Source organism: Cetorhinus maximus, chromosome 10 (assembly GCF_964194155.1).
Source record: "Cetorhinus maximus chromosome 10, sCetMax3.hap1.1, whole genome shotgun sequence".
NCBI classification, from domain to species: domain Eukaryota; kingdom Metazoa; phylum Chordata; class Chondrichthyes; order Lamniformes; family Cetorhinidae; genus Cetorhinus; species Cetorhinus maximus.
Window position 1 is genome coordinate 80652859 of NC_135888.1, and position 15144 is coordinate 80668002.

Consider the following 15144-nt stretch of genomic DNA (forward strand, 5'->3'; position numbering starts at 1 on the left):
ATAGAGTTATACAGCACAGAAACAGGCCCTTTGGCCCATCTTATCCCTGCCGGCCATCAAACACCTATCTATTCTAATCCCATTTCCCAGCACTTGGCCCATAGCCCTGTATGTGTTTCAAGTGCTCATCTAATTACATCTTTAAATGTTGAGGGTCCCTGCCGCTACCAACCCCTCAAGCAGTGTGTTCCATATTCCAACCAACCTGCTGGGTGAAAAATTTTTTTCTTCAAATCCCCTCTAAACTTTCTGCCCGATATCTTAAATCGATGCCCCCTGGTTATTGATACCTCCGCTAAGGGGAAAAGTTTCTTCCTATCTACCCTATCTATGCTCCTCATAATTTTGGATATCTCTATCAGGTACCCCCTCAGCCTTCTCTGCTCTAAGGAAAACAACCTTAGCCTATCCAGTCGCTCTTCATAGCTTAAATGTTCCAGCCCAGGCAACATCCTGGTGAATCTCCTCTGCACCCTCTCCAGTGCAATCACATCCTTCCTATAGTGTGGCGACCGGAACTGCACACAGTATTCCAGCTGTGGCCTAATTAACATTTTATACAACTTGTTTCAACCTTTCTTTGGAAGTTACTTTTCCCAGAATATAAAAATCTTTCATGTTGTCATTATGGCCATCACTTTCGGGGAAAAATAAAGTTAACCCTGCCTTATTTATCTTGCCAATTGTAAACATCCTATCATGTCCCTTTGAAAATCAAACAACCCCTCAACTTATCTAAAAATGCAAATTCCATTCACACTGTATCTGCTGAGACTTCATCCTAGCTTGTCCATCTCCATTTTAAATGCTTGTTTTACACCTAACCCCTTTTGATGATTGAAACCTTCCGGTGTGACTGTCTGCAGTTTAATTGAACGAGACACACATACACGCACGCAGACATATACTCTCCATAATCCTGCTTCAGTATCCCACAGAAATATTAGGAAAAAAATTATATTTCCTTTACAATATGGACTTCAGTTCAAGAAAGTGGATCACCACTACCTCCTCGAGGGTAATTGGGGGTGGGCAACGAATGCCAACGACACCCACATCCTGTGAAAGAATTAAAAAAAATATTGTGCTTCATTAATAACCAGAATGCTGTAATCAATTATGGAACAAAGCTTCTTAAAGGTACTCTTTAACTAATTCCAAATTTGGTTTTATTTGCTCCATTTCAGATCTGACCTGGATCAATGTGTTTGATGCAGAAGAAGCTTGGAAAATTCTCAAAATTGGCCGTAAAAACCAAAGCATGGCCAGCACTCACATAAACCAAAACTCCAGCAGGAGGTAATTGCTTTTCATTCAGGACTTTTCCCGTTTTTCCCCCATTAAAAGATAATAATTGAACTCCAGCTCGTCGGGAAAAAGGCCGGAGGGTGAAGAACATACCCAAGATCATGAAGTACGATTTTCCCATAATAGAAACGTTCATTCCTGATTTTGTTCAAAAACATTGGATTTGCCACCTCTTTCCGCTCCAGCCATGTGCCCACACCCCACCCCGCCCAATCCTTTAATTCTTGCTCTCAGATTTATTTTGCACAGAGCTGGATATTTATGGTAACAAATTACAACGCTGAAGATTTCAGCCTAATTTGAACTGTGTAGTGTATGGGTTTTGAATGAGTTAAAATGGTGCCCTTAATCTTAGTTGTTATAATTCCAAGAGCTGTTCATAGTCCAGATGTTCATCAGATTTTTAGTCTAAGCCCCAGCCTTTGTTTTTTAAAAAAGTACTAATTGTGTTTTAAATGAAGTAAATGTCTGAAATTTGTTTGAGGGTGAAAGTACCCACTTCCTGTATGATCAAGCTACTTAAAAATGTAGTTAGGTTGTAATGTTTCCTATTATGTTCTGATTCACTGTGATTTTATTGTGCAGGAGAAACTAAATGTTCAGTATTTTGCTTTTTCTACTCCTGACTCTCTTTCCCCTCTTGTTTATAGTCACAGTATTTTCTCTATTCGGATCCTGCATGTGTCTGAAGATTGGAAGTCTGTTCTTAAAAAAAGCGAGTAAGTATTGATCTAAGTAAATATATTGCTTTTACCCTGACTATTCTTTGCAGCGTTTGACAGAAACATAGAAAATTCATGGCCATTCAGGTCATTGTGGTTGCGCCAGCCAATTAAGAGCTATGTGCTCTAATCCCACTTTCCAGCTCATGGTGTCTGTAGCCTTGTAGGTTATGGTACTTTAAGTGCATATCTAAGTTTTTTTTTAATACAATGAGGGTTTCTGCTTTTGCCACACTTTAAGGCAGTGAGTTCCAGTCTGCTTGCAACCTCTTGCTGAAGAATTTTTTCCTTGACTTCCCTCCTAATCCTTTTGCCAATCACTTTAAACTTATGCCCTGGTTATCAATCTCTCTACTAACAGAAATAGATCCTTTTAATCCACTCCATCTAGACCCTTCAGAATGTCATGTCAATTAAATCTCAGCTCAGCCTCCTCCTGTTCCAAAGAAAACAATCCCAGCTTTCCCAATTTTTCCTCTCAATTAAAATTCTCCATTCCTGGCAACAGCCTCGTAAACTTTCTTCTGTACCCTCTCTAGTGTGATCACATCTTCCTGTAATGTGGTAACCAGAATTGTACACAGTACTTTGGTTGTGGTCTAACTAGTGTTTTATGCAGCTCTAGCATAACTTCCCTCCTCTTATGTTCAATGTCTTGGCCATTAAAGAAAAGCATCCCATATGTCTTCTTAACCACCTTATCTACCTCTCGTACCACCTTCCGGGATCTGTGTATATACACTCCAGGTTTCTCTGTTCTGTTATACTACTTAATTTCCCACCATTTATTGTGTATTCTCTTGCCTTGTTTGCCCTCCCCAAATGCATAGGCCAGGATTTTCCGGTCATTGGGTGGGCTGGCAGGGTGGAAGTGGTCGTGAATCGGACCACCGTCCATGATCGGGCCGCGACCGCTATTTCACGCTGGCTGGCCAAATAACCCAGCCAGTGTGAATTGTGCACTGCAGCGCACAGTGCTGCCTGTGGGGGGCTGGGGGGGTGGGTGCGAAAGGAGGGCAAACATGGAACCTCTTGAGTATGCGCAGTAAAGGTCCCTGAGGCACAGAGCTGCCTCAGGGAGCTGCAGCTTTCTGAAAATAAAAAATAAGGATATTAAAAAATGTTAATAACATGCTCCCTCATGTGACTCTTGTCACAAGAGCAGGCACATGTTACAAATCAGTTTGCAAAATTTTTATTATTTTTTTAAAATCAATGATTGAAACCTCATCCCGCCTTTGGATGAGATTTTGTAAAAAAATCCAAAGGCCGCTTGGCCTTTTTGCCTGCCTGCCAACTGTAAGGTTGGACAGTCCAGTGAAAAATTTCATTTAATTAGACCTTTAATGGCCTTAATGGGCCTGTTAATTGACGACGGGTGCACTGCCAACTCCTGCGTGCACCTGTCGACCAAAATATTGTGAGGGCGCACCCGCCCGACAAGCGCCATATTCTGCCCATAACCTCTCTCATTTCCAGGGTAAACTGCATTTGCAACATTTCTGCTCATCTGACCAGTCCATTGATATCCTCCTGCAGTCCACAGCTTTTTTCCTGTCAATCACACAGTCAATTTTTGAATTATCTGCAAATTTCTTAATCATGTTCCTTGCATTTATTTATTTTTTTGTTCATGGGATGTGGGCATTGCTGGCTAGGCCAGCATGTATTGCCCATCCCTAATTGCCCTTGTTCAGAGGGCATTTAAGAGTCAATCACATTACTGAGTCTGAAGTCACATGTAGGCCAGACCAGGTAAGGACGGCAGATTTCCTTCCCGAAAGAATATTAGTGAACCAAATGGGTTTTTATGACAATCGGCAATGGTTTCATGTTTGTCATCAGACTTTTAATTCCAGATTTTTATTGAATTCAAATTTCACCATCTGCCGTGGTGGGATTTGAACTTTAGTCTCTGGAAAATGAGTCCTGTGACAATACCACTACGCCACCATCTCCCCCTGAAAAAATTTATAAATCATTTATATACCATGAACAGCAAGGGATCCAGTACTGAGCCCTGCGGATCCCCCACTGGAAACAACCTTCTAGTCTCAGAAGATGCATGCCAACTACTGCCCTTTGCTTCCTGCTGCTGAGCCTATTTGGATTCAACTTGTCACTTGCTCTTGGATCTTATGGACTTTTACTTCTCTGACCAGCCTGGCCTTTGCGACCTTGTCAAAAGCCTTGCTAAAATCCATGCAGATTACTTCAAACGTGTTACACTCATCAACCCTGCTTTTACCTCCTCAAAAAATTCATTCAAGTTAGTCAGAAATGACCTTCCTTTCACAAATCCATGCTGACTGTCTTTGAATAATTGGTGTGTTTCAAAATGATGATTAATAGTATCCCTCAGAATTTTTTCCATTAATTTGCCCACCACATTTTTTGCAAAAAGGCACTATGGAGGTAACTTTAACCTAATCCACTGGTTGAGAGCTGAACAGATTGGATTGCCTACCTGTTTTACACCATCTGATTTTTATTCTCCATCGGAGTCGGTGGCAGTAAGAATGGACAGCTGACTCCTGCAAGCCTGTTTTCTGACCAGCAAGATATGTTCAAATATCCTGATGTATCTCTTTTTTAGTGAATGCAAATTTTACATTGTAAAAATTAGCTTGCACATCAGATGTTGTGATGCTCTACACCTGCTGGGAGCAGCCCTAAATAAATCAATGTAAATAGTGTAAGTACCAGGCAATCGGCTCAAGTTTACATGCTGACCAATCCCAGTGGGACCATCAGCATGGCCTACAGTGGAACTCTCTCAGGTGAACTGTAACTTCCAGATCTGGGCGTAACTGAAGATACGGCCCTCTGCTATTGGGATTGCAAGTTTCAGTTGTGAACTTTTTTACTCCTAGTGTCTCCGCCAGAGCCCCTTGAACAATTTTTAAGTTTAACTGGGGGAGTCGGTGGCATTGTGACAATGTCAATGGATGAAGAATCCAGAAGTCCAGGCTAATGCTCTGGGGACACAGGTTCAAATCCCACCATAGCAGCTTGTGGAATTTAAATTCAGCTAATTAATAAAAAATCTGGAATTAATAGCTAGTCTCAGTAATGGTAACCATGAAACCATCATCGATTGCCACAAAAACCCATCTGGTTCACTAATGTCCTCTAGGGAGGAAATCTATCCTTACCTGGTCTGGCCTACATGTGACTCCAGACTCTCAATAAATTACCCTCTGAAGTAGCCTGGCAAGCCAGTCAGTTCAAGGGCAGTTGGGGATGAGCAACATGCTGACCTTGCCAGCAATGAGAGAGAAGTTTTTTAAAAAAGCTTTTTATGACGGCAAACCTTTTGGTTTGCAGCATTGTTTTTGACAGCACCGCAGTCAGACAGTAACTTAGAAGTTGCACCACCAAACAGCATAGATTAATTGTATTGGGCTTTCTATTGCCCAGTAACTCCAGCTGTTGGGTATAGTACCGCTCTGCAGTGTTGTCAGTTTGTCCTGCTGTTTTGGAAGAGCACTTTTTTAAAAAAAAAAGACACCATTTGAGAGGGCTGGGTAGAGGGGAAGAGGTATTATCTTCTAAGTGCTGTTGATGGGAAAACTCTTCCATTTTTAAGATGTTTTTTTCCTTGTAATCCAGAATTTTCTGTAACCCGGGCAAAGTCAAAAATTGATTCCTTTTCTTTACTCCAGACTAACTTTGTGTGACCTGGCGGGCTCGGAACGCTGCAAAGAACAAAAGTGTGGTGAAAGGATGAAGGAGGCAACTAACATCAACACCTCCCTGCACACACTAGGCAGGTGCATCAGTGCCCTGCGCCAGAATCAGCAGGTCAAGTACGTACACCATGATCTTACTCTTTTTGCCAGCCCATTCCATCCACTTCATTTCATTGCTCCAGCTCTTGAAGATTTTCAAACAAGTCACATGGCCACTGGAGCAGCATTGATACGGGGTGGGTTGGCTAACCAAAGCAAGTGGGAAATTAGAATAAAAGCATCAAATCTTGTGCATGCGCAGTGAAAGATTTTTTATTTATTTAATGGACAGCCACAACAGAAGAATATAGAGACTGAATGAGAAAAAGGAGATTTTCATACTTACCCGAGAAGGTTGACTCCCTTTCTATTATTAAATAATGCACCACTTGGCTGTGTAATGATTGTCTCTGTCTCTGATCCAGCTTAGTGATTTGAATACCAGGGTGCCTTGCAACTAGTGCCACCTTCTGGCACTCCTTATGATTCAAGTTTGTTCTGAGCGACCAGATTCCTGAAGTTTCTGTGCTGTGTTTCCAGGTCAAAGCCTAATATGGTGCCCTTCAGGGACAGCAAATTGACTCGTGTGTTCCAAGGGTTTTTCTCTAACCATGGGAAGTCCTGTATGATCGTCAACATTAATCAGTGTGCATCCATGTATGATGAAACACTGCAGGTCATGAAATTCTCTGCAATTGCCAGCCAGGTAAGCAATCCACAGCTTTTGTAATGCCCATTTCGAAATTAGTGAATGGTGCAAGATGCTATGAGAACCCATCAGAGTATTGGTTGGGATCTGTGCATATTTGGCTTGGTTTTGTTCTTGCAATTGTGGTGTAAGCATCTTTCTTGGCTCTTGTACTGTACTGTTCACACTGAGTTCTTTTTATATAGGATATGTTCTGACTCTCATGTACCACCATTTCAACAAAGTAGGGCAAACCGTGACTATTAGAATATTGCTTAATACACTCAATGATGAAAATCTCTGAATTGTTCCCATTGCTTGTTATCAGGGGGCCAAGGTTAATAGTTGATGTAGTTTGTGCTTGAATCTGCTCTTACTATATATCGCAGAAACCTAGTTTAATGGAAAATATCTGATTGCTGTAACATTCATTGTAGCTGATACAGGCACCTTCATCGAAGCTGTTTCCTACTCTCCGGTCACTACTCCGAGAGCACGATGGCTGGAACAACTGCAATGCTCAAGAACCTCTAGAAGAACAGGAGGAATTGGATGATGAGGAGGATGATAGTGAAGATGAGACTGATATCAGTATGCTGGATAAGGAGGTGGGCTCATTGCACACTAGCACACAGCAGTGAATTTCTATCATCTACTCCTTGGCCTTTGGTGCTTCTTGAGTCTTTCCCATGTGTGCTAAGATTGTAGAGTCTTGGCTGTACAGCTCTGGGCTGGGATTTTCTGGCCCCGTTGCAGGTAGGACCTGCCGTGGGTGAGGTGGCGCCCCAGCCAGAAGTCCATTGACTTGCGGGGGGACCAGAAGATCGTGGCGGCAGGCGGGTGCGGAAAATCCTGCCGTTGGTTTACATAGTGGGGAACAAAGAAAGGAAAGCATTCAATGCTAGGTCAACAATGTTACACATGTATTATGCCCACATTTTGTTGTAGAGTATCTAACAGGGGTTGCTGTTAGTTAGACTTTCCTCTGTATGTTTAGATTTTTTTGCATGATAAGTTGCTGAAAGTACAAGCTGATAACATTACAGTGAGAGAAACTTAGAATCTGACACCTGAGTGAACAAGGCAAGCAGCCAATCAAATAGAAGAATTGTAAAATAAATAGTCCAAAGACTGAAAAGGAACTATAAAATAAATTGGGTGAATTCAATATCAAATCGGATGCAGAAAGAGAAATGGAGAGGGAAAAAAAGGTTGAATAAAGATAGAAAAAAAGATACAGAAATGATTTTTAAAATTTAAATATTTAAAATTTTACTTTTTAAATCTCCAACAACAGTTGATTATCTGGAGGAATGAGACTCCTCACTTGTAATAATTAATTTTCAGTGCCACAGAAATTGACCAGCAATAATTATTATTTATCATGTCACTTAAAAGCTACTTAAATGACAAGACTTAACTTTCTGTGAGGAGTTTAGTTCATGTTCTACCATGCACATATAGCATCTTCATACCATTCAATCGTTTTCAATGGTGAGGTAGACAGCAAGATGCTGTTTTAGCAAAACTAACAGCGGAGCAACATAACTCACTAATTTTTAGATATTCTTGTTTGACCATGCATCTGCCAGACACCTGAAGTTGCTGTACCATTTGCACAAAAATATTACAGTGATTGCCATGAACCTCACTGTTATTTTGACAGGGAACCTAGCCCAATTTCTTCTGATAACTTGCATTTTAAAAAAAAATACACACTTGTAACAAGTTGGAGTCCACATGCCTATAATGTGGTTTCCAATAAAAACAGAAAATGTTGGAAATACTCAGCAGGTCTGGAAGCATATATGGTGACAGAAACAGAATTAACATTTCAGGTCAATGACCTTTGGTCAGAACACTGGCTGAAATATTCTTGCACAGATTTGTTAGTTGATGACCTTATCTTCAGGCAGTATTTACTTATTGCTATTTAATTGATTTATAAAGTTTTTATTGCTCTAGACATAGATGGGTGACTTGTTCTGCAAAAAGCTGACTATTTCGGACTTATTTTTTTGTCTGTCTTGTGCTTTTATTATTTAACTGATTGAGTTTATTCCTCAGTCATTGCAGAAAATTGTCGAGGGCCTGCAGCGACACCTGATTAAGGAGAAGCAGGAGAAACTCTTGATGGAAAGTGAGATCAGGCAAAATGTTGTCAGTGAAATGTTGGAACAATACAACACCATGGAGAGACACTGGAGGTATATATTGTTAGGTATAGAGTGTGACGTTGTTGTTAAGACTATAAAATATCACCAAGGATTGGTCAAAGTATGAAGATTTGTTTTACTGGACTCATCCAAATTTGGGCAAAACTGCCAATTGGAGAACCATACCTGTGTAAAAAGTATTGTTTATGTAGCATTTTTTCATAGCTTCAGGACATCGCAGTGTTTCACAACCAGTGAATTTTTAAAAGTATAGACATTTGCTTTTGTATGCAAGTGTAGCAAGTTCCCAAAATGGAAATAGAGTGAAAGACTAATTCATTTGTTTTGGTGGTGATTGTTGAAGATGAATGTTGGCCAGGATACTAAGTAAGCTCCTTGCTGTTCTTTGGGAAAATGGCTTGGGGCCTCTTGAACTTGAATGTTGCTGAAAAGAGAGACATGTTGCAGAAGCTTTTCATCTTGCATTCATCAGGATAAACACGAGAGTGCCAAATTTCAAACGATTTGTACTACAGGAGAAAAGGGTGCTGATTGGCAGGTTAACACTGATTGACCGAGGTGTCGCCCTGGAGAAAGCATGGGGAACTATAGGCTCCTCAAGTTCCCAGGAAATTCAAAAAGGTGCAAGGCTTGAACACGTTCCTTTTTTGTTTGCAGAGAACAGTTCCCTGCATATGAATGTGTGTCACTTCTAGCGAGCTTAAATGAGCCATGTTACGAGTTTGACTGATTATCTTAAATTGGTTGTTAGTGCAGCTATTAGCACACTTAGGATTGTTTAGCAAGTGCTGCCCAATCACAGAATCACATCCAACAGTGGACATTTAGTTTTGGTTTTGCAAATGTAGGGTGGTTGAGTACAGTCTTTACTCTGCCTATTACAAACAGCCAAAGGAATATGCTGTTTAATTGGATCAGCCTATCGTTATGAGGTACGGCCTCTGTACCTGGCACCGCACTGGGACTGAAATTCGTGGGCAACGTTGTTTAATTGTGTGGTAGGCAGAAAGCCTTTTTGGACTGATGATACCACTTGTATGGCCGCTGCATTTGGAGAAATATGAAACAACTTCCTTAACCTGTTCAAATTTTTGAGATACTTTGCCTTTCCAGGTTAATTTGAGCTAGACTGGGCTCTTTTCAGGTCCGAAAGTGGAGGCCTTTGGCCTGTTTTGTGAGTTTGCGTGATACACAGTGAACAATGATCTGATCAGGATAGCCATTGTCCCACAGGATAGCTTTGATGCACTCTATTTCTATGTCAAGCTTGCAAGGTGAGCAAATGGCTAGGGTTCTATTTACAAGATTTCTGATGAGGCCAATGTTATAGCGTTCGATGCCTAACGAATCCCAACATATATATTGACCGGTGAAGGTAGACAAAGATGGAGCACCCATTAGTGGGTTTCTCAGCTACCTGTTGAGGAAACGGAGTGCATTAGATTGCTCCATCTCAAGTGAATTGGAGCGCGGTTTGGAGTATATTTAGGTCTAAGGAAATCCTTACACACGGCTGCAGATTCAAAGATGGCAAACATATCTACATATTACAGATGCACGGGGGCGATTAGGGCACCTTCCATCAAAACGTGTTTCACTGTATCTAGAGAGGATCCCCTGGCTACACTATCTATTTGTGCAGACATGGTGTTATTAAAACTGAACTTAACTACGTGAGTTGCTAAGTTAACAAGTTCAGTGCATACTCAGAAAAGAAAATGGCAGCATGTCTATATTGCCGTGATATAGTAAAGCGACACAAATGTGGATTTCAGTGCCGGTGTGATACCACATACGTAGCTGTACGTCACAATGATAGGCTGTTCGAATCAAGCAGCATGCTCCTTAAGTAGTTTGTAATAGGCAAAGTACAGACTGTACTCAACCAAGCCTGTGCTTGCAAAACCCAAAGCAAGACATTCACTGTTAGATGTGATTCTGTGATTTGGGCAGCACTTGCCAAACTATCCTCAGTGTGTTAGTAGCTACACAAACAATTTAAGATAATCAATCGAGCTTGTAATGTGCTCATTTGCACTTTCTAGAAGAGATGTACAGTCATACGCAGGGACCTGTTTTCTGCAAACACAAGGAATATGTTCAAGCCTTGAGCCTTTTTTGAATTACCCAGGAGCTTGGGAAGCCTATTGTTCCCTGCTTCTTTCACTATGGCAACACTGTAGCCAGAGTTGACTTGCCAACAAATCAGTAAGCTTTTCCCTGTAGCATAAATTGTGGTGATTGCTTGAAATTTAGCAATCTTGCATTTATCTTGAGTGCAAGATGAAAAGCTTCAATAATATGCCTCTCTTTTCAGCAATATTCCTGAAATACTAAAGATTGCATTCTTGAACCTTAAATTTTACATACTAATTAACTGTGATCCAGCATGCACTGGTCATTCATTCCTTAACTGTTTTAGACACTTATTATGCAAGTGTTTTGTGTTTTTTTTTCACCCTTTTTCAGTAGCTTTTATTGAGATGGATTCTGAACCTTGTTTTAGCACTCCAATCACCAGTATCTCTATTTTTTCAGGCAGCCCTTGAACAGCTGACTTGTATTTCGCAATGAAAATCTCTTTTTGCCCCTGACCACCAAAATGAATATTGTGGAGGAAAAAAATGTTGTAGCCTTCAGTTTATGTTCCAGTTTCTTGGGAGGGAAGGCAGTTTCCTTGTGGAAATGGAGTGAAATTCAACTGTTTGTTTACCTCTCAGAGAGCAACTTGAGGAACAAAAAGATCGTCTAGAAGATGCCTTTGAAGCAAAGATGAAAAACTATCAAGAGTATGTGAAAATCTATTATCAACTATCTTCCGAAGAAGGGGATTCCGATGATTCTGGTGATGAAATGTATGATGGTAAAGCAATGGTAAGAAATAACTTTAGTATTGCTGAAAAAAGAGACATGTCTAAGCTTTTCATCTTGCACTCATCAGGACACTTTGCAAGAATAACAGTATAAGGGGAAAACAACAATTAATACTGCATGTGAAGAGAGTGTTGATTGGTTGGCAAGTGGACTCTGGTAGAGATGTTGCCATGGAGAATGCACCAGTGATGGCGACTGACAGTCTGTTTAATTGCTAATATTGTGATGTTTAGAATAACCTTGAAACAAAATATTCCACTTTGGTTTGTGGAGCAATAAGGAATAAGTCAAAGGAAAGCAACAAATGTTTAGAACTGACAATTGATAAGATTGCTTACAATCAGAGAATATCTTCAACTGATGGACGGTTATATGATGGCACTAATATATTGGCACTTTTTAATGGGGAGGGTTCCTTTGGGAAGTATGAGAACTGGAGCATCCTTTATGTAGCTATATTTCTTTTGTACGATAATGTAGGAAGGTGTATTCCACTTGTGGGGATGGATAACATTTAAGGAACTAGAGGTTTGAATTAATTTGCTACTCTGCTCAATGTATCAACTGAAACTAATGGACAGATTTTAACTCCTTGGCTGGCTGGTTGATGGGAGATATGGTCTATTTTGAGGCTGGCTTCATTAACATGCTGCCAACAAATCGCATGCCCCAAATGGATATCTTGCTGAATCTAGGCCAGTGAATATCAGGTGGCCCAGAAAATGACCTCATTGGCAGGAAGGTAGGTCTGTAGTGGGGCAGTGTCCCATGTTTATTCACTCCTGCTCTTCAGATCCCACAGAAGTAATTTCTCTTGTCATCTTTTTGGGTTCTCTTACTTGTCATCGCCCAGTTCAGCTGGATGCTGTGTCCAGATGTTCCTCAAAATTGCATCAGGGTCCTATGTATATCCATAGGACCTTGATTTGCATCCAGTATTGAGGCTTCCACCTGATTTCAGTCACACTCCTGAGCTGCCCAGCAGAAGACCCAATAACTATGGCAACCTGGTGGTAAGTTCACCACAGCTATTTTTACTCTTCCATTGTTCCATTGTTTCTATGGGACAGGCCCAATAGAAGCTGCCCTTAAGTTTCCTTATACCCTTGTCTCTTCTTCTCTGTCGTCACCATACCTCGCATAGTGCCACCTGAGATTTTGGAATTGTGCCTTAATGAGCAATATTTCCCCCTCGAATTCACGCTTGCATAAAAATGGGTAGAAATATAATTCTTGGCAAATAAACATTTTTTATAACGTTATAAAAATTACCAAGAAATTCTGCTGTGAAATTAATATCAAAAACAATTAAGTTTCTTCCTCGGAGACAGGAGATCTCTTAATTAATTCTGCACTTCTGGTTGGGCTGCCTGTTATTTTTATACTCCTAGAAGAACACTCTTAGCTACTTGGCTCGACCTTTTATTTTGAAAGATTTTGTTCTTTTCCCCCCTACTCCAAGTCACAGAAAATCAGAGATCTAGAGGCGACTATTCAGCAGTTGAAGGCAGAGAGAAAGTCCACTGGCAAACCGACAAGGCAATCGGCTCGCTTGGCCAATACGAAACTCAGTGATGAACTGCACAACCTCAAACTGGAATTGGTGAATGTAAAAACTGAGCTGGAGCAAAGCAAAGCAGAAGCAGCAATCAGTGCAGAAGGTGAGTGCTCCTCAGGGCTGGAACTGGCATTGCTAATCTCAACAAACAATAGGTTGGGAGAAATGAAGGGTGACAGAAACGAATATGTTTTATTTGTGATTATTGCTATTCTTAGCATTTCTACTGTTCAAAAATGTTTTTTTCAAAAAAATTGTGATGAGGTGGGGTGGATGTATTTTAGTTAAGACCTTGTTAATGACAGTTAATAACTTATGCAGCATTCAAGGCTGCCCCACCATTGGAACTAAATATTCAGGAAGCTTAACAAATGAGAAGATTTCAAACTCAACAGAACTGAATAAGCATATCTTCCCTAGAGAATGTCATTGGTGGGTTTGTTGATTGAAGCAAAAGCTGTTAACTTGCAGGTACCACCTGGGCTAGCAGTCCTGCTGAACAGTGTCAGCCACTTGAATGTAGTGGATGAAGAAACTTGGTGATTGGATAGGCTGTACAGAAGAGGTTAATCACCTGTGTCATGACAACCTGCAGGAGCAGTAAACAATGGAATTCACCACTGCCATAAACTTTTTATCCTGTAGTGACTATCCAGGCACCCATAGGGACCACCTCCTAGATTCAGTCGCTTTATCCAGTGAAACATGAAGCCATGTATTCCCACACCCTGCATTTGAAAGAATCAGTTTAAATTAGTTTTTATTTTGAACATAATTAAAAGTCAGTGATGTGTTTTCTCTGCCCCCACCCCCCCCGCCCCCTGCCAACCAAGATTTTTTGAAAAATTAAAATTGAAGTTGAAGCCATGTTTGGTGTTGTATCTACGTACTTGATAGATCTGCATCAGTACCACAGTTGCGACTGGAGTCCCTTGGCTCATTACATTCAGAAGTGGTGGCTTTATGTCACTTATACATAGCTGTATGGTGGCATAGAGTTGCCACTGACCTGCATGCCAACTGTCTGGCCCTGTTCTTGGGTGCCGTTGTAGGGGCATCCCGTCTGAATGAATGTAGCACTATAATCATTCTCCAGTTTTGAAATCCTCCATTATGGCTGCCTTGCTGACCTTAGTCCCTTCTTGCTTTCAGGGAGAACCCTCCTTTCCCTTTCGCCACAAAAAAAAAATACCTTTTTAAAAAAAAAATATTTGTTCATGGGATGTGGACCTTGCTGGCAAGGCCAGCATTTGTTGCCCATCTCTAATTGCCCCTGAGAACAGTTAAGAGTCAACCACATTGCTGTGGGTCTAGAGTCACATGAAGGCCAGACCTGATGAGAATGGCAGATTTCCTTCCCAAAAGGGCATTAAATGAACCAGATGGGTTTTTACGACAATCGGTGACAGTTTCCTGGTCACTATTATTGAGGCCAGCTTTCAATTCCTGATATTTTTTTTAAAAGAAAAATTATTTAATTGAATTTAAATCCCACCAGTTACTATGGTGGAATTTGAACATGTGTCCTCCAAGCATTAGCCTGCGTCTCTGGATTATTGGCCTGGTGACATCAACCCTACACTGCCATCTTCCCCAAAATGCATTACCCAATGTGGGATTTGAAATGATGACCCTGGAGTTAAAAGTCACATTATCTACAAAACATGCTATCTGGGCTGTTGTGCTATTTGACCACCTATACTCTCAATAGTTGAAGAGCCTTGCCTATGGGGTTGCTTTAGCTGGAATTCAATTCCCTTCAACAGTTGCACACCATACACAGATGGATTGACAGTGGTGGTTTATCTAGCTTTTTATTGCTTGAAGAGGACTAAGACATTGTAATTGCATTCAATTGTAAGCTCACTTTTTCATTGCACCAACATTGAAAACTTGCTGTAATTTCTTTGAAATTAACAAAAAATGTTTTTCTCCTGCTTATTTTGAGAAACTAGAATTAATTTATTAAACTTGTAGTTTGTCACTTTTTTTTAAACATCTATCCCTCCTGGAAGTATGTCTTGTTCCCTGACGCCAATAACACAAAACTTGTTGAACTACTGATGGAGGTTAACCACAGACTTCA

The 15144-nt window shown here is 40.7% G+C and overlaps 1 protein-coding gene across 2 annotated transcripts in view; it reads left to right on the plus strand.

Moving 5' to 3' along the window:
- The window catches only part of kif20a (kinesin family member 20A), a 52862-nt gene that overhangs the window by 30890 nt on the left and 6828 nt on the right, over positions 1 to 15144 (plus strand). For both annotated transcript variants that reach the window (XM_078550676.1, XM_078550677.1), the window contains 8 exons: positions 1188 to 1299; positions 1959 to 2027; positions 5696 to 5839; positions 6302 to 6467; positions 6887 to 7057; positions 8517 to 8656; positions 11347 to 11500; positions 12963 to 13161. In XM_078550676.1, the coding sequence (XP_078406802.1) occupies positions 1188 to 1299; positions 1959 to 2027; positions 5696 to 5839; positions 6302 to 6467; positions 6887 to 7057; positions 8517 to 8656; positions 11347 to 11500; positions 12963 to 13161 (1155 nt within the window). The remainder of the gene's footprint in view (positions 1 to 1187; positions 1300 to 1958; positions 2028 to 5695; positions 5840 to 6301; positions 6468 to 6886; positions 7058 to 8516; positions 8657 to 11346; positions 11501 to 12962; positions 13162 to 15144) is intronic.